Here is a 27,846-nt window from a genome sequence, read left to right on the forward strand (position 1 = left end):
AAAAAAATCAACTCAGGAAAGCTTAATCAAAGTTCATTTTCTTATATGGAGTTAAAAATCAAAGAACAGAACCCCGTAAGATCTACTTAAATAATATGCTTTTTATAGAAATAGAAATTTAATTGATTTCACATAACGTAAATGAAACCACTTATCTTACTTGGGAAATTTTTCATTTTACCATTTTTTTTTTTTTCCACTTTTCCAGCTATTCAGTGTTTTTCTTAAAACAAGACTGTATTTGGGACAAAGATATACTTAAAGTACAAAGGGCCCTTTCCCTTAAGTGTTTCTAAAAAAACAAAAACAAACATTTAAACAATAGGAGAAGATCACAAAACTAATTTAAGAATATTTTTATATAGGCAAAAAAACTATATTTTTTGCACTCTATGTTTTCAGTTCTAATTAAACAAAGACCTACATTAATTTTCAACAACCTGTCTCATGAATAGTTGGAATAAGTATATACAGCTGTTTCCTCTTGAAATTTTATATAATCCCAGTATAGTAAGTATAATAAGTCTTCTAATAATTGCTAAGGAGGTTCTTAATTCTTTCATTTGCAGATCTACTAAATGCAAAGCTGAGCCAAGAAGAAACCTACAAAAGACTATTTCTCAAATTATTTAAATCTCTCTTGTAGCAAAATTTCCCTAGAAATTAAGAAACATTCACACAATTACGTTTTTAACCACAAGTTTATTTCTATTATCCCTTTCTCATTTTCTGGCACTGAGAACAATGAAAAAGTTATTTGCTGTTACCACAGGTGGCTCAGTGGTAAAGAATCTGCCTGCCAAGCAGGGGACTTGGATTCAATCCCTGGGTTGTGAAGATCCCCTGGAGAAGGGACTGGCTACCCATTCCAGTATTCTGGCCTGGAGAATTCCATGGACAGTCCATGGGGTCGCAAAGAGTCGGACATGACTGAGTGACTTTCACTTTCATTCACATATGAAATTTTTTCATGTCAGTTAAAGCATTTTCCTGATTCCTAAGGTTAATGATACAACTCAGTATCTCTGAAGCATGTTTTTCTGTCTTTTTATTTGTCTTTGTTGCTATCAGTGGTCCTTCTCTAGTTGCAGTGAGCAGGGGCTACTCTTCATTGCAGTGCATGGGCTTCTCATAGCGGTGGCAAATCTTGTTGCAGAGCACAGGTTCTAGGCTCTCGGGCTTCAGTAGTTGTGGCTTACAGGCTCAGCAGTTGTGGCATATGGGCTAGTTGTTCCGTGACACGTGGGATCTTCCCGGACCAGGGGTTGAACCCATGTCCCCTGCATTGGCAAGAGGATTCTTATCCACTGTACCACCAGAGTAGTTCTAAAGCATGTTTAATGGAGAGATGGGAAACTGAGTATTCCATACTATCCAGGTCACATGTGTTCCAAAATAAGTTCAGAAAGTTGAATCATGGTGATGGAAATTGCACTTATATCTGAAATTTTAACGAGACTCCTTTCTGAAACTTTTCTCTTAATGATCCATCCATTTTCTTTAGGTTGTGCTTATTTAATGATTTTCCTTTTCAGAGTACCAACTGATGATTAATTAACAAATGGTAATCATATGAGCTCACATGAAATTTACTTGGGCTATTTTTTTGTAAGCTTGATTTGGTATCTAAATTCCAAAAGTCAGTTCTCATGGTTATGTGCATTAAAATGACATTCTAGGTACCTGCTTCATGTAGGAGGTGCTCAATAATAAGGTTTTTTAGAAAGGACCCTAGAGACCAGGAAACTTCAGTCCTAGTCCCAGATATGGAACTTGAGATGAATTTTAGATAAATCAATTAACTTCTATTCTTTGGTTTTCATATTTATAAAGTGGAGATGATAATACTCTTATCTACCTGATGAAGATGTTTGCAATTAGATAATATATTGAAGCACTCTGGAATAATATCAGCTTACCTTTGTTTAGCAAGTCAGTTTTTCAGAATCTTATCCCTGGGATTAAAGTCATTGAAGGCACTTGTGTCTCCTCATTTAAAAGTCTCTTACCATGGTATGCCTCAGTTCCTAAGGTGTTACTTCCTCTTCCCCAGGAAACATACTGACAATTCTAGATTGTCAGAATAGTGGACAATTGGAGTCATTAAGATTTTGACAAATCATACCAAAACAGTACTTCTATTGGTGATCACTTGCTTGAAGCTTACTGGGAAAAATATGAATGATGTCAGATTTTCATTTGATATCCTAGAATATTATAAGGATACTGTGTTGCATAAATCTAGAGGTAACTTTTATCAAGATCATTTAAAAAATTTTAAATATGATTTTAACTATCTTATGGAGGGAAATTTTGCTGAAAGAAATTAGAGCTTCTCAGATTATCAGAGAATGTATCCTGTTTTTGTAACTCTGAATGGTTTCATTATTCATAATTTGTTGGGGATTGGAGAAAAATCATAAGACATCCTTAGAATAATTCAACACAAATTATACACATAGATAGATCCTGAGATGTTACAACAAATTTAAAAATACATAGATCAACATGATCCAAATGATTTCCAAGACACCGTTATGGTGGGTAAAAACAACCATTTTACAGTGTATGCTGGATGGACATCCATGCTGAGCTGGAAAAGCCTACTCTTTGTTTCCAAATCTGAAAGCTAGTCATCCAGAGCAGGGGGCCAGTCAACATCTACAGACTAGAAGGAAGAAAACAAGTCATTAACACATTATTGTTCTAGTAAGCATTTACTGGTAATGCTATATATATTTAATAGTTTTAATATAATGCAACAGAGGAAACTGCATTGGAAGAAAACAGCCATAGAACATCTCAATTTAACACTCTAAAATCCACTCTAGGACTTGGGGTTCTTGGACCTGAGGTCTCTTCCTGAATTCACTGAGTATTTGGTTACTCAGCCAGTTATTTAATTGTACTTTTTGATCAAAACAAGTTTAGACTATATTTATAAACAAGTCAAGAGTATATTTAAATTTTTTAAATGTTATTTATGGGAAAATGAATGAATGCAGGGGGCAATACCAACTTTCCCTCAAAAGTCTCAGCAACTTTTAGTCTTCATTTTCCCATCCTGCATTTAACAGTACTACATTTAAAGTAGTCTTTATACTTACAATGTTGTTTGTAACTTAGCAACTAAATGTGAAATAAATCATTATGAAAGATCACCTGAAACTAGAAAAGGATTAGAAATTTTTGCATTCACATTAATATAATTTTTGTTGCTTTTAAAATTGAATTTATCTATCTCTACTCATCCTGGTTTGGCTCTTCTGGAACAAAACCTTGATCTTTAAGTTATAATGGAATTACAGTAGCAGACTATTGGCCTCCACATAAAACATCATGTCCCAGGCATTAGAAGTATGAAATTGCACTTTGCCTTAACTACGTAGAGGGCCTAATTTAGAAGTTAAAACAAACAAAAACAAACTACAAAAAGCAAACAACAAAACTACCAGGCCCGCATTGTTTTTTAATACCTAAAGTGTAAAACTTGAAATGACTTACAAAAATTATTTAAGTTAATCTATGAGTCAATACAAGACTTGGGAATTTTTATTAGAAAAGCCCAAATAAGTATTGTGTGTATCTGTATCTTTTACAAATGCCAAGAAATACTTCGGTTTCATTTCAGAGAATAGCCATAAACCAAACACCTATATATAAATTTATGGGTGGTTTTTCAAGCCTGAAAACCAAAATTACTGATCACAGTATCTAGTATGCGTTGAGGGCAGGGGAAAGTAGGCATATTTATTGGGTTTTTAAAGTTGTACAGGTGATTGTAGTGGACAGTCAAGGCTGAGAAGCTCTGGCCTTTGGCTCTTCGACACTCCTAAGCTATCCTAAGAATTAAGGTCAAAGAAGATGAATGCATTTGGAATTTTCTTTAGGAGAAGATTGTCTTCCTGAAAATGACAGTCTTACTAAGAAGATTCCCTGCAACCCTCAAGGTGCTATCACTGGTTGTCCCGCAGGAGGTATATAAAGTCTAACCCGAAAGAACTCAAGGGAAGTGCTGGTAAGATAATAATGCTCCAGTGATCATTTGATTACCATGGCTGTTTTCACACCAGGTAATTATACCCACTTCTTTTCATTTATACTGAGATGATTCCATCAGATATTTACCAAAGTGTACAACTTGTGACTCAATACCTATTGGTGCTCAAATGAGGAAAATATTTATGGAGCATTTCCTGAAAGATCCATTCATTCCATCCTTCTAATTAAGAATGTAATCTGATTTCAATTCATACGATATGAATGGAGAATTTTATACCGTATCATAGAAGCCTTATGGGACTGCTTTTATTTATAACCTTTGACTCATCCCATTTTCTATCCCTACTTATTTCTGAGTAGGCTGTCTTAAATTCTCTACAAAAGAGTCCAAAGGATATGTGAGGGGCACTGAAAACTTTGTTTCCTTGCATGGTTCAAGGGTCTCATGTCATATGTTAAGCACAGTTAGTCAATTAGCTATATATTTGTAAGAATCATAAACGAGACCAATTTCAAATATCTATTAAAGTGAACAGTACTATTTGGCTTAGTGCTGCAAGAGCATAATGTTGGCTGAATTCAGTGTGTAAACAGGCATTTCCACAATTAAATGGTTTACCTCAACATCCAGCTCAAGAATGTCTGCAGTCACATCCATCAGAGAGCCAATGTTTGGCTTGGTTCTTCCAAAGTCTCCATGTACAAACTCTTTAATGTAGCTGAGGTTTGTTTAAGGATAAAATGAAGATAGTCATGTAATACCAACTGTTAGGTGAGATTTGACAGGTTGGAGGGGACTGACAAAAGCAGAAATGCACCGGAAGGAGTTTATTTCTGAGCCGTGATTGGGACGTATGTCTTAGAAAATATAGCTATGGCAATCCATAAGCTACGGCAAACTGATTCCTACCGGTCTGGGAGCCAACACTGGGGCCTAGAGCCTGTGTTTACACCAAACTTACCAAGAGTCATGACTTTTCTTTTGGCTCATCTCCAAGCGCCAAAGTTTGAATATGGATTTTAAAATTAACTGTAGTTCAGTGCTTTTAAAAAAAGAACTTCAGCTGTTTTCTTTTTTGCCACAAATTCTATTTTGCCATCTTTTTGGTCTCATCATTTTTTAGTAATGACAGCAGATATCTGCCAAATGGTAGGTTTTCACAGGGTCACTCATGGTGACATTATTGATGGCTTCTCTTGTAACATGACGCAGTGACACAATAACAATAGGATGGGAGACAATGTACATATTTAGACTTAATGAAGGTCCTTCAGAAGGATTCTAAATTCTAGTTGTTTGCAATTCTTGCATGGTTAGCAATAGAACTAATTCTTTTGTGTGTGTATTTTTCTTATAGATTTTCAAATTTCAAAGTCAATGATTAATCCTAGAATTATTCAGATTACCTTAATACTCCTTACACAGAACTCTACTATAATCTTAACTGTATTTTACCTGAGAGATTTGTTTTTGCCAGCATTCAGTAAACACTCATTTAGCCTATGTTATCTATAAACCAGTACTTAGTATAAAAATGTAATATAATTTGAATATAAAAGTTTATTCTGAAAAAAAAAGTTTATTCTGAGATGATAAATATAAAGTTAAAACCATAATATGATGATATTAAGTCTTCCTCACTTTCTGATAATTTGTTCACTGTACTTTCACCAAATATTTTGACTCAAACATAAGGTATATAGTTATCTAGTTAACTGTCTTCTTCGCTAAACTCATAATTGCTCAACCATCCCTTTTCCCTCACCTCTTTAGAGAGTGCTACTTCTGAATAGCAATGATGAGGGAGGATGAGAAAAAGTCCCAGAATAACCAATTAAAAGGTCCATAATGGTTTTTATTCATAGCCAGAGGGATGAAGTATAAGTCAAATGAACTAGTTCGGTATACTGAGCAATATACGAGAAAAATTCACATACTTCTGTGAATTATGGACTCTAAGTTTTACTGTGTAATAGTCTTCCTTGGTTAATGCCTTAGACTTGTTCTAAAAGTATGTTAGTGAGATTGAAAAGACATTGGCTTCTTCCTTAAGACCACTGCATTCTTCTTAGCACATCAAAACAAATGCTAAAATTAGATTAAAATGTATGTCTTTTATATCTGTGATTTCTCTGAAATTCCACCCACTGTCCATCTACAATAAGCAAATGTGCTCCATGTCCCCTGGTCTAAATAGGTCATCACTTGATTGAAACTACAAAAATTTAGGAGATTTTCAGAGTAAATAACCTGTACCTATTTTAGCTTGGTCAGTCCTGGGGTGGAGTAGGTAAAGAGAAGAGGAGAGAAGATTGATGGAAAGGAGAGGCAGACTAGTAACAGAAAGACAGTAAGAATGCTATTTGGTAATTAAAACTTGACTTATTTCTCCCCTGTTATTATATCCAATAAGTTGTCATGAGTTTTATACCAATTAGAAGGTTTCATACTTCATATTATTCAATCACAAAATAGCATCAAACCAAGAAACAAATAAAAACTTGGGGCACTTCTGAAAAATAAACTAAAACTAAGACAAAGGCAGTTCCCTGATATATTTTAACCCAGCAACTAAGATCTGATACAAGGATTTCCCTGGTGGCTCAGATGGTAAAGTGTCTGCCTATAATGCGGGAGACCTGGGTTCAATCCCTGGGTTGGGAAGATCCCCTGAAGAAGGCAATGGCACCCCACTCCAGTACTCCTTCCTGGAAAATCCCATGGATGGAGGAGCCTGGCAGGCTACATCCATGGGATTGCAAAGAGTCGGACACGACTGAGCAACTTCTCCCACTCACTCACTCAAGATCTGATACAAAACCACACAAAGCAGGGTAGGTTACAGACAAATTATTTAAACTGGGACCGTTCTCTTGTTCTGGGCCAGTGGCCGGATAACGTGAAGGTCTGCATGTGAAGTAGGGCCACTCCCATCCATCACCCCTGTTTAATCATCTGGGGCAGAATGCTGAAAGGACCTAAATGTGGTTGTCAGTATGTGGCCTGCAAAATGTGTAAAGGCATGAATCAATCAAATGTGTTCCCTCAGCCCTTACTATGCCCTCAGTACCTCAGCATTGTGTAAGACACTACGTATTTTAAGGTTCACATTGAATTGGCTGCTGCCTTGTGATTTACAATGTCATTTTGAAAAGCACAAATTTAATAGGTCAAAATACCTCAGATAGAAAAAGAAAAAAATTCTTCTACAACCCAAACCTTTCCTGAACAGTTTCAAGATAAGGTTGAACCTCTTTCCCAGGGTGGCATGAATTCTCCCAATAGGATTCTGGAAGACTTAGTGCTACACAAGGGTGAAGGGATACGTTCCAGCTTGAGTCTTCAGGTAGAGGCGGAAATGGTGCTCGTCCACATAGCGTGTCTCCATGGAGTGAATGATGCGAGTTCTCACAGCCAGGGGCCTCCGGTGAAGGACCCGTAAAGGTGTTTTCTGGTCAATATTTAAGTCCTAGAGAAGGATATGAAAACCATGTTTCAGCTTTCCTGCCCAGTGAAGCCTGTCTTAGCATCTCCTTTGTCATCCATGGCTCACTATAGATGTTTTCTTAAGGATCCCATCTATTACTATCAGGATAGAAACTAATACTGTAATAAATTGTATTCTCTAAGGTTCAAACTTTGTGGGACTTCCTATAATCTAGTCCACAATTACTTATCATCTGGGCCCCAGTACACCATATAAAAACAAAGTATCATTGATTTGAAGTAAATGATACCCAAGGTCTCTTTTGCTCTAGCATTGACAAATTGATTGGACCCTGGAGTGTTATCCTGCCCATTAAACAAAGATCTTCTAGAAGATAATGTTCTTACTTTTCTTTCCCCCTAACCCAGCAGAGTGACCTAATAGTGAGAAATTCATACTAAGGTGAAAAATGGTGTTTATAGAAGATGGACATCAGCATCACTTGTGTGCCTGGGCAGTGTCCATGTTGTAGGGATAATAATATACCTATTCACAGGGTTATAATATCTGGGAAATTTTCAGCTGCATCATTGTGTAGGGTGGTGTTTCAGAATAACAATTACAAGTAAACCAGAACCTCTCAATATTTGTCAGCCCAGTTCAAGTTACTTGAGAATTACATTGCATGTTTTTTTTTTTTTTTACAGCTCAGCTTTTTAGGGACAAAGGCTTGGTTTTCTCACAATTAGAGATGTCCTTTTATGCCACAAGATATAAAGAAATACAGGTTAATATTGTAAAAGGCCAACTAATTCCCAGTTTTAAGAATAGATACTGGGTATAACCAGCAATGTAGGTTCACAAGAACTTTGAATCCTTTGCAATTTCTTGTTGGAACAACTCCTTCCTGATTTATGTGATTAGTAAGTGCCTGAAGCCATGCTGAGAAAAGAAAGATTTCTGTCTGGGCTCTCCTCTATCAAGTTCTCCACCAAGAAAGAAGAGCAGGTTCTGACAAAGACTACACTTGAAATGGTATGACTGCTTTCTTTTATCAGAGCAGTGAGTCAATGGCTCCTCCTAACTTGTGGGTTTTACGATTCTATAATTCTTTGATTTTAGAAGCACTTTGTTCGGATGAGATAACTTGTCTCCATAAGGTCTAACATTACTCTGGTCAAAAAGACCAAAAAGAGAAAAAGGACAAGGCTGAATTATTATAAAATCTATAAAGATATGGTCTCCACTTTAGGGCATAGAAGCAGCTGGGCTTTAACTAGGTGACTAGGTGCAGGGCGCCCTTCCCCTGTTTCCAGAGTCATTCCTGGGACTCTGACCCAGGAGCAGGCGATGGAGTTAAAGCTGAGCCATAAGACACACCACCGCTTCCGACACAACACTCAGATGGACACACACTCGTCTGTCTTTTTGGTCTCTTGGTTTTTTAGTAAACAAAATGAAACCACTTCATTTACTCCAACACTGTGCTTTGCTTTCCCACACTGCTGAATTTTTCAGAAACACATATAAAGATACACAGTGATTTCTTCCTTACAACTAGGTTGCCCTGGACTTCCCTGGTGGTCCAGTGGTTGAGAATCTGCCTGCCAGTGCAGGGGACATGGGTTTGATACCTGGTCTGGGAAGATTCCACATGCTACGGGGCAGCTGGGCCTGTGACACAACTACTGAGCCCAAGCTCTAGAGCCTGTGCTCCACAACAGAAGCGGCCACCACAATGAGAAACCTGTGTACCGCAACTAGAGAGAGAGCCCGTTTTCATCATGAAGGCCCAGCACGGCCAAAACACACACACACACAAACTAGATTGCCCTTCAAAAAAGAGGAGACAAAGAGTAAATCTGAAATGACTTTTTTTCAGAATGGGGCAGTAATCAGTTTTTATATTTTTGATGCCAATAGGAATATCTGAAAAACATTTTAACCCTAGCACTTTAAGAAAATGATTAGATGTCAGTTATCATCAGTCCACTTGGGCTGTGGTCCATTAAAACAGACCTTTTCACTACTTAGGGTATACCTATAACAATCATCTCAGCATTATTTCTGAATTAGCTCTATGGCTACTCCCAAACCGTGAGTCTATTGTTAAAGTGGGTTTCTATTTTCCCCACAGCATTCTAAATGATATGTACGCATGTCATGGGGTAGAGGCTTAGAAATTTGTTTCTCAATCTTAAAGAAATTTGTCTTAGTATAACTATCATTCTAAAGACTCTCAACAATAGAGCCAAAAGCCAAAGGGCCTTAGATATGGAATCACAGAAGCCAAGAAGTGGAAGGCCCACTGGGGGTCATCTAGTCCACCCGTCATTTTATAGATGAACTCTCAGTAGGTGACATGTATGTTTTCACCAAAATACTCATTATTAAAATGAACACTATTCTGCACCTTGCTTCCCCCCCGCCCCCCAATGTTATGGATGTTCCTACAAGTCACAGACGCAGATCTACCTCTATCTTTTTTCCCCAACAGTTTTAGACATATATACATACAGCAACACAAATTAAATGGGATCACATGTCGTTTAGTTTTTTTAAAACAGCTGCATAATATTCCAACATGTTCTACCATTTCCTTATCAAAGGAAATTTACTTTGTTTACAGTTTTGTTGATTTTCTCACTCTGAACAAGTCAACAAACATCTTTGTGCACATATCCTTATACACTGAATTTTTATTTCTTCAGGACAGATTGCCAATAGGGGAAGTACTGGGTAGACCATTAAATTTTTATTTTCACAGTCCCCACCACATTGTTTTCCAAAAGGCTAAAACACTTACATTTCTATTGAAAATATAGCTAACTAGCCTTCTCCATCCAACCAAAAGGCATTCTTAGCCTCAGAAGAATAAAGTGATGTCATTGTTACTTCAGTCTAGAGGTAAAGTATCTTTTCAAATGATTCTTGGCCATTTGGAGTTGCCATTTTTTCAGCTGTCTGTTCAAATAATTTGTCCAGTTTTCTCTATTGGGTATTTTATGTTTTTCATAAGTATAAATCCTATTTATGGTATTTCTTTTGCCATACATTTTTTTTGTACAGTCATACATATGTGTATATATAACCACACACTTATGTGTGTGTCTAAATCACAATGTATCATCCTCTATATATTCTTTTATTCTTATTATTTTTATTTCTTTCTGGCTGTGCTGGGTTTCGTTGCCACACACGGGCTTTCTCTAGTTGTGGCGAGCAGGGGCTCCTCTCTAGTTGTGGTGTGCAGGCTTCTCTTTACTGAGGATCCTCTTGTTTAGACCACAGCTCTAGAGTGCATGGGCTCAGTAGTTGTAGCACATAGGCATAGTTGCCCGTGGCATATGGGAACTTCCCAGGCCAGGGATCAAACCCGTGCCCCTGCATTGATGGGCAGATTCCCAACCACTGGACCACCACAGAAGTCCTTTATATTCTTATAGCTTGTTTTTTTCCCCCCCACCTTTAGTATTCATCAGGAACATTTCCTTTTGTCAATGAATATTCATCTTCCATAAAATTTCTAACATCTGGCTACTAACAGTCCATCATACCAGATAAGCCATAAGACTAAACCAGTCCCCTCTAGATTTTTACAAAATACTGCCCATTTAAACAATGTTATGATAACTACATATTTGTGCCCATTTTTGCTCATTCCTTGCATGTGAAAGTGAGTTATCTTTACAGGAAGAGGTGGGGGCAGGTGGGAAGAAATACTCAAATGATCGTGTAGATCCTTAAGAGCAACGTCCTCATGTGAAGGAAAATCTAGCATGTGCCAAAACATTTGTGCCCTACATATATCACCCTGACATATTGATTTACAATATGTTTTATCTGTGCAGTTAATCTGAGCACCAATTCTATTAAATTCTGTTTTCTATTTCCTTTCTACAGATGGTCAAATATAATAATACCATTGTTGAGTGTTTTCTATATGCCAGATCCTATTGTAAGGGCTTTATATGACTAAACCTGTTTAATTCTTCTAACTAATTTTATCGATGAAGAAACTGAAACACAAAGAAGCTAAGCAACTCATCCAAAGTCATACAACCAAGAAATGCAGAACCAAGATTTGTACCCAGGTTATCTGTTCTTGGAGAAGGAAATGGCAACCCACTACAGTATCCTTGCCTGGAAAATCTCATAGACAGAGGAGCCTGGTGGGCTGTAGTCCATGGGGTCGCAGAGTCGGACACGACTGAGTGACTAATGCTAATGCTATCTGTTCTTGGAGTCAGACTCCTAATCAGTAGCAACACTGCCTTTCAGACAGGTTAGATGGATTACTCACTCATTTAAGGAGTAAATGGCAGAGCCAGAATTTAGAACCAGGTTTCACAGCCCCTGGTGGCTCAGTGGTAAAGAACCCGCCTGCCAATGCAGGACTCCATCCCTGGGTCAGGAAGATCCCCTGGAGAAGGAAACAGCAACCCTCTCTAGTATTCTTGCCTGGGAAATGCAATGGACAGAGGAGCCTGGCAGGCTACAGTCCAAGGGGTTGCAAAAGAGTTGGACATGATTTAGCAACTAAACAACAGCAACAATTCAAGAGTCCCCAAAGCCAGTGTGCCATGACTTGGTAATAAATGAGAAGACAAAAGACTTTCATAGTCAGTAGAAAAATAAAAGAATTAGAGCACTGAAGTACCTTTATGTCATCTAGGAATTCAATGTCCTTCCTCTGTATTGCTTTATTTGTCCATATTAAGGCACTGTAGGTCTTGGTCTTCTCTTCTTCACCTTCTTTCATATGTCCTATTGCCTCTCTAAACAAAAACAATAAAAGAAAGTCTGTCTGAGTTTATAAAATACAGACAAGCCTTGCCCCAAACTTCTCTTTCTTTAAAAATAGCTTTAGTGAGATATAATTTACATACAATTCCTCTGTTTAACTGAACGATTCAGTGATTTTTAGTACGTTTACAGAGCTGTGCAGCAACTACCTCAATCTAATTTTAGAACGCTTTAATCACCCCAAAAGAGAAACTCCACACCCAATTGCAATCACTTCTCATTCCCCATTTCCCCCAGCCGTTGGCAACCACTAGTTGACTTTATATCTCTATAGACATCCCCACTCTGAACATTTTATATAAAATGTGAATACTGTAAAATGTACAATATGTGGTTATTTGATGTCTGGATTCTTCATAATGTTTTTAAGGTTCATCCACGTTGCCACATGTATCAGTATTTCAAAGTACTGATATTTTACCACTGATTTTCCATTGTATGGATATACCATTTTGTTTATCCATAGACATTTTGGTGGTTTCTACTTTTTGCTATTGTGAGTAATGTGACTATAAGCATTCATGCAGAAGTCTCTGTGTGGATGTACATTTTCACTTCTCGTGGGTATATAGCTAGAAGTGGAACTACTGGGTCAGATGGTTACTATATATTTAACCTTTTGAGAAACTGCCAAATTGTTTTCCCAAGTGGTACTAGTTACAATCCCACAGGAATGTATAAGGGATCCAATTTCTCCACATTTTGCCAATACTTGCTGTTTTCTGTCTTTTTTGTTAAGTGGGATCTCACTGTGGTTTTGATGTGCATTTTCCTAATGACTAATGATGCTGAACACTTTTTCATGTATTCACTGGCTATTTGTATATCCTCTTTGGAGAAATGTGCATTTAACATTCTCTCCATTTTTAATCAAGTTGTTTTCTTATTATTGAGTTGCAGGAGTTCTTTATATATTCCGGATACAAATCCCTTATCAGATAAATGATCTGCAACCAAAACTCCCCTCTTGAGACATCACCAGTGAGCCTACCCTTACCTTGTGACAAGCTGCAAGTCACGGACTTGGATTTTGTTAGATGAGTTATTAATTTTCTGTAGTATTAGAAAAAGAAAAACAATTAGCAACTCTAGTTCAGTTACAGAGTTGCAGAAACATGACAATTTCCATGTCATGAAGTGGTTTACCTGCTGAAGTTCCTTAATTTCTTGTGAAGTGAAATGTACTCTATGAGGATTCACCAGCTCAATTGCAAAGGGCCTTCCTGGCAGCACACACCCCGTCATGAAACAGAAACGTGTTGATGGAGTTAACATTTGGGCTAATGCAAGAGGGTTGGGAGGTGTGAAAAAACGAGTTGAGCTCTACAGGACGGAAAGTTCAGTGACATGACTACATCTAGGGGAGGGAAGAATGTGTGAAAAGAATCAAGGGGTTTTTGGGGGGCTGCTAAACCCCAGTACAGGCAATATGTGAAAATGACTGCTTTCCCAAAAGTCCATGAACGAGCCTGTGTTAATTTACAAAATCATGTCCAAACAGCCATGGATTGACTTGGTTACACTAATATAACGTTGTCACGTGCAGCAATGCCCAGGTATACCAAGTTGAAATACATTCTCCTAGCCTAGTGAAATGAAAAGCTGAGATTCCAGGAAAAGAAGGGACTATAAATCTAGAATAGTTCAGGATTACTCTCATCATCTTTCTTGTAATGCAATAATATAAAATGAGAAAAATGAAGGCTAAGAGAGCAGGAACATCTTTTCAATGAAGATGTGCACTTTGAAAACTGAACTGGTACTGAAATGTTATTAAAAGGAACAATGAATAATCAGACTTTTGGAAAAAATCAAGTACCTGTTTGTTAATGCACAACTGTAAAAGTCCCTTATAACCTATAGGTATGCAATAAAGATGGCTTCTGAAGAAATGATCCCTGTTAAAACATAATCATATAATTTACAAGGGTAGCTCCAAAATCCACAAGGCTTCCTCTCATGGAGAAGCTCTGGGCTCTGCCAACTTTGATTCTGATTAAGTGACTACAGAAAACCTACTGCCTGAAAAGGGTGATAATCTGAAAGTTAGTTCTAGTCAAGTGATGTTGCAATCTTACCATTTCCTAATGTTCTCACATCTACATCTTCTCTTCCAGAGGAAGAAAAATTAAAGCCTTTGGAAAGCAGATAAAGAAAAAAAAAAAAAAATCAGCAATGTAATAGTCCTAGACTTACATTCCCACCCTGGGTAGAAACCCAATTTGTCTTAATCTACAGGAGAATCCCAAGGAATAGTTATCATCACAACTCTAGTCCTAATGTCTACTGAAAATAACAATGATAATAATAAATACTATTTATTGAGTACTTATTACATGTTAGACACTGAGCTAAAATTTTGCATACATTATTTCATTTATTCCTTACTGTAACCTTATGAGGTAATTATTAAATGAAAGAACACCAAGGTTCTGAAAGGTTAAGTACTTTCCCCAAGGTAATACAATTAAAGGGCAGAGGTAAAAGCCAGATCTTTCTTATCATCCCATGCCACCAATCCCATGGGAAAGCCAAAGGCAGAGCACTGTTTGGAGAAAAGCCCTGCTACCAAACTGGCTACACACTTATGGTGAAAAATCTGTCTTCTTTTTCTTAAAACAAAAGAAAACAAAATAAAAACAGTATTTGAGAATTAAATTCCATGAAAGGAAGGGAAAAGAAAAAGTTTGACTCTAAAAGCAAATTCATTATATAAGCAAACTTAAGCTATGGCCACAATAAAACTAGTATATATTTTAAGATAGATGGATCATCACAGACTAAAAGCTACAAATACTGGGGTGGGAAAGTGGAAATATGGAGTGGAGCAGAGGGTAGAGGAGTGGTTCCATGACGACTTTCTTAGATACAGAACCAACGGATGATTTTACTAGAGCCAACATTACCACGAGCAGGCTGTAGTTTGTCTTACATGTGCGCACCTCCATCCCCAGTCCAACCACAGGGAACTAGGGCCCTGCAGTGACTGAGCCCTAAACTGTGGCTGATGGGGTGGAGGGAATGAACAGGATGCAAAGAGGTAGGTCTCCCTGTGACTCCTCAATCAGATCAGAAACCTCAAATGCATAAATTAGCCCATAAAGCTTCCCCAAAATTCCAGCCCCTCAACAAGAAAGTACAGAAAAATAGGCTCTTGAGAAGCCCAAAGAAACAATAAATCCAGACTAAGGATAAAGGGTATTTATTACATCTTTTAGAAAAAATGTTGCAAATTTGGACCCTACACTGAGAAATATTTTGGGGGGCAAACTTTAGAACTTTATTTGTATGCAATTATGAATAACAGAAATTTAGGGGGGTTCACGGAGAAGGCAATGGCACCCTTCTCCAGTACTCTTGCCTGGAAAATCCCATGGACGGAGGAGCTTGGTAGGCTGCAGTCCATGGGATTGCTAAGAGTCGGACATGACTGAGCGACTTCACTTTCACTTTTCACTTTCATGCATTGGAGAAGGAAATGGCAACCCACTCCAGTGTTCTTGCCTGGAGAATCCCAGGGATGGGGGAGCCTGGTGGGCTGCCATCTATGGGGTCGCACAGAGTTGGACACAACTGAAGCGACTTAGCAGCAGCAGCAGGGGAGTTCAGGATGGGGAACACATGTGTACCCATGGCTGATTCATGTCAATGTATGGCAAAAACCACTACAATATTGTAAAATAACTAGCCTCCAATTTAAATAAATTAAAAAAAATTCATATTATGCCTTGCCTTATCCCCCAAATCCTGTGAGTTCTACAGACTTCTCAATGGAACAGGTATTTCAAACAACAACAAAACCAAGAACAAGAATGATCAGGAACAATGATCAGGAAAAACAAGGTCAAGATTATGATAAGGGGTTCAGTAGTCTGTAGTGACCCTCGTACTTGGGGACAGACAGACAATGGGACTGAAGGGCAGAGGTCAGATGATGATGGCCTCAGAATATCAAGTTATATAGTTTGGACTTTACCCTATAGCTGAAACATTGACCAGTTTTCAGCAGGCAACTGACATGACAAATATTTATTCAATAAGTGAAGTAATAAATGTATTGGGAAAACATTTCTTAGACACATTGGTTTTGAGAGTGTGTCAAAGTTTCACTTGTTAACTAGAGAACTGGCAAGTAGAGAATATGACGTGCCAGTCTGAAGTGACTGAAAAACAAGTCTGTATCTCCCACTGAGGGGAAGGACCCTTTATAGAAGTAGTTAGGCTGCTTCATGCAATACTGGTTTATTTTCATAGAGCTGTAAAGTGTAGAGGTACAACAGTCAGAACCATCTTCCCAGAGCTGTCAGATGTGAATCACAGAAGTGACAAGTAATATATCTGAGAAGCACAAGTTTAGCAAACTGATGCTACTAATCAGGGATTTCAGACAACAAGGTTTTATTTCATGACAAGGAGCCAATTAGCACAGAGGCCCAGAGGTCTGCTTTTTCTCAAGTGGCTCTTTATAAATTTCCTAAACATACAATTACAGTTTGCTTTCTTTTCAGTTTGGGGACGATTTTTTTTCCTTCTCAAGTGGACTATAACAAGGAATTACCTCATGAAAGATTGCAAGGGGGAAACATACAGGTGTTCCAGAACCCCTCTATAGCCCTCATGGTAATGGGGGATTCCTTGGAACCCAAAAAATCAGAACTAAATCTTGTATCTTCTGGGAAATAAGGTGGTCCCAAAAAAGAGTTTGAAAGAGACTTTTCATGCTAATGCTTTATTTTCACTTCTTTGTAACCTGAATAAGTCTTATGAGATAACCAGTGTGTAAATATTAAATTAAGTAGGTAAAAGTTCATGGCAATAGCCCTGAGTCTTTACTGTTAAGATTTTGGAAAATGTTAGGTTGCTAGGTTACTTTCTTTTCCATTCAGTAAACAGTTCCTAAAGGCCTTTTTAAAAAGGGCCCACCTACCTGACAGGCAACAAATTATAAAAGGGATACGGCTTTGAAGTGCTTCTCTTTCCTTCTGACAAGCAGAGAGCTGGAAGGAACAGGGCATCTCATTTCGATCACTTGTCTGCCTTTACTGAAGCACGTTTGTCTAAGGTTTGCCAGAGAGAAAGAAGGATGTCTAGCTGGTCTTTCAAAAAAGATGTTCTAATTATGCTAGGAGACCTACTCCAAAGAGTATGATATACTTGCTGCTGCTGCTGCTAAGTCGCTTCAGTCGTGTCTGACTCTGCGCGACCCCATAGACGGCAGGCCACCAGGCTTCCCCATCCCTGGGATTCTCCAGGCAAGAACACTGTGGTGGGTTGCCATTTCCTTCTCCAATGGATGAAAGTGAAAAGTGAAAGTGAAGTCGCTCAGTCGTATCCGACTCTAGTGACCCCATGGACTACAGCCTACCAGGCTCCTCTGTCCATGGGATTTTCTAGGCAAGAGTACTGGAGTGGGGTGCCATCGCCTTCTCTGATGATATACTTACTCACTGACTATGTTTTTTCCTGATATACAACATGATTTCCTCTGATTGAAATCTTAGTCCCTTTCCTCTAAGTCTAATCCTGGGTGAAATCACAAGGTTTTTTGCTCCTTTGACCTGACAGGCCTACTGAGACAAAGAAAGCATATTCCTGACAGGGTCTGACTCAGCTCACAAACCTGGGCTTGTTAATACCTAAGAAATTAAAACAACAACACTACTATTAAGTCTTTGTGAAATGGTTGCTGTTGATCTATCTTCTCTAGGTCTGAACTCTATTCTAGGACATTTTAGCTGTTAAGATGGAAGCCAGTCATTTGCCAGTGGTTACTCTTGAATAAGCAATGGATATAGAAGCTGTGTTTTAATTTCCTCATATTCCCAATAAGAGGCTGAAGCTAAGGTGTCCCATGGTCAGAACTTAAGTGCATTCATTTAAAGTAGTTTCAGTTGTTTTGAATTTGCCCAGGAAAAGCCAGTTGTCTTGAGAAAACAGAGAAATCTTAGGGCAGCTTGGCTCAAATCCAGCCCTGGGCAGAGGCCCTCAGGACATGGCAATCCCTGTTCACAGGAAGCTGCTAGGCAAGGGGTCCAGACTTGGTGGTGGCTTACAAAATACAGAAATCTTCCCTGCCACCTCCAAGAAGTCTATTTGTGAACAAGTATTTAAAATATGAATATTATAACACTTACTTTCTGCTTTGAACACTTTCAAAAGATGGTCTGAAATTAATTCTTCTACTGAAGATTCCAGCTTCCTTTCTCCATCAATTATCCAAGGAGTTTGTGGTAGATTCCTGGAGTATTTATTATATCTCCCTGGCAAAGAAATATAAAGGTTGCCTGGCTGGGATGGTGTGAGTAACACAACAGAATAAAAAGGAAAGTAACAACTATCCACTAAGTGCCAGTATTCTAGGGGCTATGATACAAAACAAGGCTTAGCCTTTGACTAATTTATAATGTAATTTAGTGACTTAGCACATACACATAATTCAGTGAAAAAATTTAAGGTAGCAATAGAAGAGATGGCTAAAGACAAGGTATGAATCATCAATGAGTTCTAAAGGAATGCTCAGTATACTTATTAACCTGACTGACTGACTGAACAAGTTACAATATCATGGAACACACCAAGGATCACTTAAAAAAAGAGCAACTACTGCTTTTATGCCTGATTGATAATACTCTCAGTGTAAGAGTCATTGGTATTCCAAAGAGTTCAAATACAGGAAATTTTGAAGTTTTTATAAGTTAAAAAAAAAAAGAAAACACCCTAACAGAATATGACTCACTGTTTTATGAATAAAGCTATGCTGAGGCAGGTAGGTTTTATTACCCCAGGGCAGGGTATTATAGTCAAAACTAAAGAGCAATTTTATTTCAGCTATTACTATGAAACAGCTATAGCTTTCAAAACAAAAACTGTCTAACCAGATTTACCTCTTAGGAAAGTCAATGCAACAATTTCTTTTTTGAATCAGAAGCAAAGTGTTTAGCCACTTTGCAGATAAAAAAAATTTTTTTCCCCCGGATTGACTTCATGTTGTAAAACATCCTCTCTGTTCTCTTGATTAGTTTTTGGTCTGTACATCTACCCATATTTCTACTTGGCCATCTCTGATGAAAACTGTTAAAATCTGGGCTGTATCATTTCCTTTTGGCATGGCATTTTAAATATCAAATCTCTTTAGTGATCCATAAGAATACTTATAAAACCTAAATAAACTTGACTATCAGGTCTAGTGCTTAAAAGAGTTAACTAATCAGAAACTAATAACAATAAGAAGGAAACAGAGAAGAAGTCAATTGAGTTTTTCAGATAGGAGAGACAATTGACAGTGTAAGTATATTCTAGACTAAGTATTTTACCAGCCACAAAAACAGCACCATGAGCACATTCAATTTCAAGAACAGTGCATACAGCCTTTGGTGAGTTTGGAGGACAAGGAAACTGCCTGCAAAACAAAATAAATTTTACAGCTACTATTTTCCAGACATGATATTGAATCACATAACTAAGATGAATCAGCACTGCCTGAGATGCACAGAGCCTGAGTCTCTCAAGGACTAAGCCTCCCCCGAATTTTAAATTTGGGGACTGTTAGGGTCTTCTGGGCCTCTGAGGACCACTTTTAATACATGAGAACTGCACTAAGTAAATCAGGGCTCTGCTAATAACATTCAGACTCAGGAGGCCTCATGTTCCCAGATGATAGTTTTCAACATCAGCCTTGAGATTTGGGGGGAAAAAATCCACACATATGTAGTAGAAGCCTCTTTGGGTTCATTTTAGTATCCATGAACACTTGCTGCTGCTTACAAAATCCTCAATCATTTGGGTAAAGCTGGTGTGCAGTCAGAGATTGGTCCTGTGAGTATGGCACACCTGTGGGGAGGGTAGTCCACCATTTTTCTCTCTTTTCATTTCAACTATGGTCTTGGAAATCAGACCAGAGCCAGAATAAGTGAAATGTGGCTGACTTTAGCTAAGAAACTTCAATCCAGCTGAGGACAGACAGGAGAAAGCAATGTATGACTTTATTCTCTGTCCATCATCTGGGAACTTCCAAGAACTGGAGTCTCTCTATAAATGACTAAATGTGGATTTAATCCAAAATACTTGTGTTGAAATTTTCAGTTTCCCAAGATGTCTTAACAAAGAAATCACTTAGAAACTCAGGCACTACTGCTTGTAGAGAGTAACTGTCTTTTGTTTCTAAAATTGAACAGGGACTTCCTTGGCGGTGCAGTGGTGAGGATTCCACACTTCAACTGCAAGGGGCACAAGTTCGATTCCTGGTGGGGGAACTAAGATCCCACACAGCACGGTCAAAACAACAACAAAAAAAACTTAATAAAAATATTTCTATTCTGAGATATGAAGATATATGAAACCTTCCTCATAACTTCCTTGTTTGAAATTTATTCAAGGCTATTCTGGAAGGATAACTATGATAATATCTTATTAAATGAAATGAACACACTGAGTATTAAAATGTAAGATTTATTGTAGTTCAGCATACTTTAGCAAGAAAGGAAACTCATGAGCCTTTTCCTCTCTCTTCTGGAGATGTACAATAACAGGAAATCCAGGATGAGGGATGTAATGGGACTAGTACTAGCCTGGAGAATCAGGAAACCTGGCTCAACATCCAACACTCAATCTTAGGTAAGTCAACCTCCACTTTGGACCTCAATGTTATTGTAAAGTCGCTAAGTCATCCTCTTCTAAAAGATAAACAAGTTGGACATGATTCATAAATCTAAATATTAATTTGAGAAACACTTATTGAACATCACTACATGCCAGATACTGAGCCAGGAAGTAGGGATATAATGGAGATTAAGACACAATTCTGGTCCCAAAAATACATCCAGTCTTGTTTCAGAGATAATCCAGATTATTTCTAACATTCCCTTTATTCTAAAATTCCATGATTATTTCTTGTTTCTATACTTCTACTTACTTGCAGAAATCCTCTTCTTTTATCTTATTCAAAGCTTTCATAACTGCCATTCTAGTGAATACTGACTATATAGGGTAAAATAAAAAGAAAAAAAAAAACATATTATCACCTATATAAGAAAACATCAGAGTTGAAACAGAACATGGTTGGAGAAATTATAATCATTTTAAACCATACTTAAAAGGGAGAAATACTTAATAGCTTCAAGAAAATAAAGAAAATACAGCACAAGTGTCCATACTGTCAGTTCTGTGACTGGATGCTTCTCTTCAATTTAGGCTATGTCTATAATATCAGGTAGATCTAGCAGAATATGTCTTCTTCACTGCACTATCCCACTCCCCTCAAAATATGGTATTTTTCAAATACAAAAAAATGATGACATGGCAGGAAATGTGCTTCAAATATTTTTTCTGAGACCTCAGAAGAAATTTAGATGGACCCATCTCTCTTTTCTTCTCTACATCCCTTCAGGGTCACAGTACATAATTTAGGAGTTGGCTGCCAGGATAAGGGGTAAAACAAAGCCAACTAGCATGTCTTGACATCCAGCAATTCAGTATCACTACTAACCACAGACAAAGTAAACAAAATCCACTATATTGAATAGAAGGGCAACTACAAATGTCCCACTTTGGGTTTTTTAAAACAAGAAAAGCCAAACTTCATGGTAGACATACTAGAACTAATTAGTGCATACTCATGTGGTCACTATGATAAGTTACAATTATTTCTTCTGTTACGAAAAACTACACTTGACTGAAAATAGGAACAATGTAGATATCTAAATAGTTCAGCAACAAAAGAAATGATTTTCTAAACCATACTGTGTCATAGGATTAGAATTAAAAATTAAGTGCCTCTTTGTTAAGATACGAAATCTTAACCCTGGAAGAATCTCAAAAGGTCATTCAACTTATTCCCAGCCATAATGCAGGAAAACTACACTTAAGACTAAACACCTACTGGCCAAATGGCATGATGTCTGTGATGGTTTGACAAAAATTTCCTTACTCTATTATTTGATGCTGGCACTTACATACTTGCTCAAAGATGACAAAAAATAAAACTAGATCTTTATATAAACATGGCTCACAGGTCATTTGGGCAGAACTTCCCAGTTGGTATGGCAAAGCAGTGAGCTACAGCTGTACCTGGGTCCTTCTAGGTCCTGAGGGTTGAGGGGAAGGGCCTGGAACAACAAGAACCCCTAGGCCTACTGCTCACAACTTAGAGCAGCTTCACCTGTTAACCTCAGGGTGTTGGCCAAACATGGAAATGTTCTAGATGTACCATGATGTGAGAAAAGGAGGGAAGCAGGGTTTTAGGCTTGATCTGCATTTCTGATTACTTCTGCACAAGGTTTGGCAAATGTTACAAACTCCCCAAGCCTCCAATCTCCCCCAGGTACTAAAAGATCCAGCAATTAGTCAAAGTAAGAGCAAAGACCAAAAGATGTATTTTTGGCAATAAACTTATATTCTTTTTAGCAACCACAACAGCAAAACATCAGTTATGTTTAACAACCACAATATCGGTCAGTAAAATGTCTGAGAATGTCTGAGCCTGTACAAAACCAGCTAAGTAACTGGGCTGTGAAAACCTGTCAGTAGCATGCCAGACATTCCATCTTGGCATGACAGAAACTAAAAATACAGGCTAACTATTTTTTCTCATTAACATGAAGGCCAGCTCACATCAGACAGTAAAGGAGAGTTTAAATAAAAAACCCTTTTTCAAATGTAGCCTGAAATAGGTTCTATTAATTCAGGACTGTCCTAAATAAAACAATTTATTTGGATTATATTTTCAAAATACCAATTTCTAGAAAACAAATATTAGACAGAAGTTTGGAATTGTGATGATACTGAAAACATACTTTCCCAGATGATGTAGTTTTGGGGAAACAATTCATGATGTTTGTGTGTTATGACTTCTGAGCCACACACAAAGGTGTTGAGAGTTTAAAAAAAAAATGAATGTAGCAAATGGAAATAGTTTGAGATTGATTCTTAGTATAATAGATTGCCAATATTTCTAATGCATATCCTTTTTGTTGTTAATTTGAATATTCAGCTCAGAAAAAAACTCAATAAAGAATAAGAAGCAGGAATCCTTACCTGTTTGTTTTTGGCTGGCTTGAAACAATCTGGGCATATTGCACGTCTAAGCAAAATTCAAGTTAATATAAAAGATTAATGAGTTTATTTGAGGGTGGATAAAATTCAAATATTTTATACAACATAGAGCTGCTTAACTCAGGATATCAGAAGCGGACAAAATGAATCCCTATATGAGCCACATGGGTTTGTCTAGACTCATATCAGAGAGCACACTTTAAATCTTCAGAGACATGACAAGTTCTGATAGGTCCCTTAGAAAGAAGAACAAAACTATTTTCATGAAAATCAAAAGGTATTAACAATGTTGCACAATTGGCAATGTTAAGTTGTAACTTACAGGAAGTGGCAATCCTCAACTGTTTCTGGGTGAGCAAAGACCACACTCACTTCAAATAAGCTCTAAAAATTATAAAGACAGTTTAAAAATAAGCAAAAAGAAACTAACATCTAACAACTTATCAATGGAAACAGAATTAACTTTCAAAGATTGGCTCAGAAAAAGTGACAAGGAAAACTGGAAATACTACTGTTTTCAAATCAGCTTGGTCACAGGGCAGCTGTAAAGGAAATAGTCTTTTTTCTTTTTAACTCCTAGAACTCATCACTAGTGATCCTACAAAAAACAAGTTTAAAACAAATTAAAGTTGTATGATTTTTTTGTAAAGTATATAAATTAGATACAAAGATGAATAAGAACTCAGGGAATTGGAAAGGGGTAACTGAAACAAACGAAGATATACTCCTGTCAGTACTATGACTAGAATTAGCAACTATTATTTACGCACATGCCTAACTCTGTATGAGGTTTTCTTAATATTAAGTTCTCCAAGTTTTTAATAGATGTGACTTTTAAAAGAAAGATCTTAATTTTTTGTTTCATTAAAAATATAATACATAATAATATTATAAAATAGTGGGTTTTCAATCTCACTCCACTGAGATAGAACTAGTAACAGTTTGACATGTTCCCTTCTAGCCATTTTTATGCATATAAACATATGTACTTCTTGGTATATTAAATAGACATTTAGAAAACTGCTTAATTCAGTTGATATTACATCATGAACATCTTTTCAACTCTAAGGACTGCTGGACATTTAAGTTGTAGTTAAGTTTTACCATTTTTAAAAAATGCTACAGTGTTGCTATATGGCAAACCAATACAACATTGTAGAGCAATTATCCTTCAATTAAAAATAAATTTTAAAAAACATTTTTTAAAATGCTAAAATAAATATCCTTGTACACACAAAGAAACACAATTTCATACTCTATATACATTGACCTCCATGGAGATTATACAAAATTTCACACTGAAAAAAAGATATAAATATCATATAATAATTCTTCCTTTTTATTGAATTTTATATTTATCGATTGCATTGGATCGTCAGCAGGCCTATTAGCAGCTCTTAATCACAATAGTGAAGGACTAATTTTTTTCTTTTACTCAAATCAACAAAATAAAATTAAAATTACAACATATTCCTTTTACTTAAGAAAACTTCATTCATGCTGAACCTATTAGAACATTACTGCATCTTTTGTTTTCTATTTTCTGTTCTCACTGATTCAACATGTAAAATTATCTGTGCTTCAAACTGAAATCTGAGGTAAAAATATTTTGCATCAATGACTTCTCTAATTTCCAAAGTACTTTCATCACCTCATTTCCTCTTCATACTATCTGTGAAGTGGTTTTATTCTCTATTCTTTCAGTATTCAGTTTAAAGGACAGAGTTTATTCTTACTAACAGAGGGAAACAGCTATATAATGTCAGAATGAGGAAAATTTTTTAATTGTTTAGCTTTGAAAGATGGTTTTGTGATTTTATTTGAATAGGGGTGTGTCTGATACCCAGGGAATTTCCTTCAAGCAAAATGATGAAGCAATGAGGCCATACTATTAAAATCTAATTTAAGATGAGCTGGGAATATGTCCTGTTTCCACGTCTGGAAATCTACTGAGCTCTTCCCTAAAATTCAATCCATTTCAAAGGCTGAAGCAAGGTCTACCCTGGAATAGAGGGGATGGGAAGTGTACTGGTTTCAAAGGCAGTCTGCTTAAAATTAAAGGGATTTGAGATACCACAAGCCAGGATAGGTTGAGCCCATGCTCCCTATAGTTGAACACGTTCTGTCTACATATTCGAAAACAAGACTAGCCACAGACAACCAAAATTAAATAGTCTAGAGTTTACTCCACACTTGTTCATAGTTATTTATGTATAGCTTTATATCAGTAAATCTGTCTAATTAAACTATAAATATACTTAAAGGCACGAATTCATTTCTAACCTTTTAAGGTCAATTAGGGTACACTGCACCTGTTATACTCATAAGTGTCTTGATTACAAAGAAATTTAAAAAAGAAAGACTTTAATCTCAATTTTAACCTCAATTTAAGAACTGTAAAAGCTTAAAAACCTTTTATTGGATTATTAAAAGAGAAGATTCTTTTGGGTAACCAAAACTCTGCCATATAATGAAGTAAAACTAGTAAAGCCAGAGAATAAAATTAACAATGCTGATGACCCAATACCTTTCCATCAATGGGAACACCCAGTTCCTCTGAAAACAGGGGGTGAGTTATCCATTTGTAGGCTTCTTTTAGCTGAACTATATCATTTCTTCCCAGCGACAGACTCTGCTTTCTGAATAACATAAAAATTAATTCACTGATATGAAAAACATCATTTTTATGAAGGCAAGAATTTATGCGATTATTAAAATGTAGAGTGCCTACTATGTGAAGGCACTATTTTACACATTAGATAGAAAGCAGAGACCAAAGCAGACAGTTTCCTCAGTTCATGGACCTATATTCTAGTAGAATCAAGAAACTACTTTTTTCTTTTTTAAATGGCGTATAGGACAAATTTTGAAGTTTCAAAGACAAAGGCATACAAATGAGTTTTTCTGAGATAGAATTGCCAGATTCCAGGATTATATATATCAGAAGATGGAAAGATGGAATAGAGAAGATTGTTTATTGCTCAGAAATTACAAACTGTCTATTACAATAATTTCACCCAGACCAAAAATGTTTACATCTACTTTCTTCCTGATAATGGGGACTTACTTTTGGGAAATCAATGTAAAAGCTGTACTTCTCTTTACTGGTAAAGAAGATTAAATCCTAAAGCATCAGTGCTCTAAAATGTTCATTAATTTAACAACATATACATGTCTTAATAAACATTTTACATTCCCCCAAATCTACTCATAGCCAATAAATAGGTTTGGGGAAGTCCCAATTATGATTTCTAGCTTTTAGTTTGTAACCTAAAATTGAGATAGAAAGGAACTGAAGTGAAAGAAAAGAAAAACATGATATGGTAATATTTAAACAGCTCTACTCTGAAATATCACTAATAAACAGGCCCATGTCATTCAAATAATTAAAATTTTAAATCAGTTACAGCTATTTATAGATCTGCTTTTTAACAAAAGAGATGTTTAGGCCAACTTGTGAATCATTTCTTCTAATATCCAATTTTCACTAAAAAAAAAAAGACAATATAGTCAATATCCACTGTATTTAATTCTTCAACACCAAAAGACACTATGAACTATGAGTAGAAAATAAAAAATAATTTTGTTAATTGCTAAATTTAATTGATCTAAAAATATAATTATATACACACAATATAAAGACCACTGTTACTCTAAAAATGTAAATTAAGAAATAGCTGACCTACCCATTTTAATCCAGCTGAGATAACTGGTTAAACTGAATGCTTTCATATGCTTTGGGTTTGTGGTTTAACAATGAAGGACTCTGATAAGCCCTACATCTGACAAAAAATTAGATTACTTCTCTATACACTGTGTTTAAGCTTCATAAACTGTTCCTAGTTCTCTGAGTATCAGAAACATCTTAGGAATTTTCAAAGACTATCTTGACATTGCATCAAACAGTTTAACTAATGATATCTGCATTAAAACAGCATCACAGTTGAAAGTAAATAATTAAGGTATGAGCACACATTTTAAAGAATAAAAAGGTGAAAACAGAAAACACAAGAATGGAAAACCCTTTAAAACTGTTTAGACTCTAGAGAGTCTAAAGTACAAAGGATTGTAGCCAAAGCCAATCCTAAAAACAGATTAAAACATTACTCATTATGTGTTTAAGAAAATTGATATTTTAGGTCCTTCATGGTTTTTGAAATACATTTCAATTTAAAGCACCTTACTCCAGTTTAAAAACTTCAACTACAGGTATTTTTTTCCTTCCAGATTAATGAACTATAGGAAAGGGTTAACAGACATTTTGGAAACCTTAGCCTCACCTTTAAGGCAAAAATACAGTACTTAAAATGCCAGATTTTCAATCCTGCAAGCTGAATGTGGCTAATAGCTTTTCTAATATAATTTAGGGTGAATGTTTTCACAGAGGTCCTTAGGCTTATGATTGATGGTCCTTTAGAGGAATCAGTAGTCATTAAGGTAAATTCAGTACCAATTTAATACTTAGAAACTGCATTTCCCTCTCCTCTGTTAGATAACTAATGATGAGGACATCAATTACAATCACTTTTTCTACACATACAACAGGATAACCATTCTTAAG

The 27,846-nt window shown here is 36.6% G+C and overlaps 1 protein-coding gene across 8 annotated transcripts in view; it reads right to left on the reverse strand.

Moving 5' to 3' along the window:
- Positions 1–682: 682 nt before the first annotated feature.
- PUS10 (pseudouridylate synthase 10) overlaps positions 683–27,846 on the reverse strand; it is an 83,969-nt gene continuing 56,805 nt past the window's right edge. For 4 of the 8 annotated variants that reach the window (XM_010862957.1, XM_010862955.1, XM_010862956.1 and 1 more), the window contains exons 6-16: positions 25,813–25,924; positions 23,608–23,669; positions 23,268–23,313; positions 21,148–21,212; positions 19,550–19,635; positions 18,371–18,496; positions 14,315–14,371; positions 13,234–13,459; positions 12,091–12,208; positions 7,330–7,472; positions 683–4,721 (exon numbers count right to left, since the gene is read on the reverse strand). In XM_010862957.1, the coding sequence (XP_010861259.1) occupies positions 4,550–4,721; positions 7,330–7,472; positions 12,091–12,208; positions 13,234–13,459; positions 14,315–14,371; positions 18,371–18,496; positions 19,550–19,635; positions 21,148–21,212; positions 23,268–23,313; positions 23,608–23,669; positions 25,813–25,924 (1,213 nt within the window). In that variant the 3' untranslated portion in view covers positions 683–4,549. The remainder of the gene's footprint in view (positions 4,722–7,329; positions 7,473–12,090; positions 12,209–13,233; positions 13,460–14,314; positions 14,372–18,370; positions 18,497–19,549; positions 19,636–21,147; positions 21,213–23,267; positions 23,314–23,607; positions 23,670–25,812; positions 25,925–27,846) is intronic. The other 4 variants (XM_010862961.1, XM_010862960.1, XM_010862959.1 and 1 more) reach the window with 3 other exon arrangements.

This window comes from Bison bison, unplaced genomic scaffold, assembly GCF_000754665.1.
Source record: "Bison bison bison isolate TAMUID 2011002044 unplaced genomic scaffold, Bison_UMD1.0 scf7180017864486, whole genome shotgun sequence".
NCBI classification, from domain to species: domain Eukaryota; kingdom Metazoa; phylum Chordata; class Mammalia; order Artiodactyla; family Bovidae; genus Bison; species Bison bison.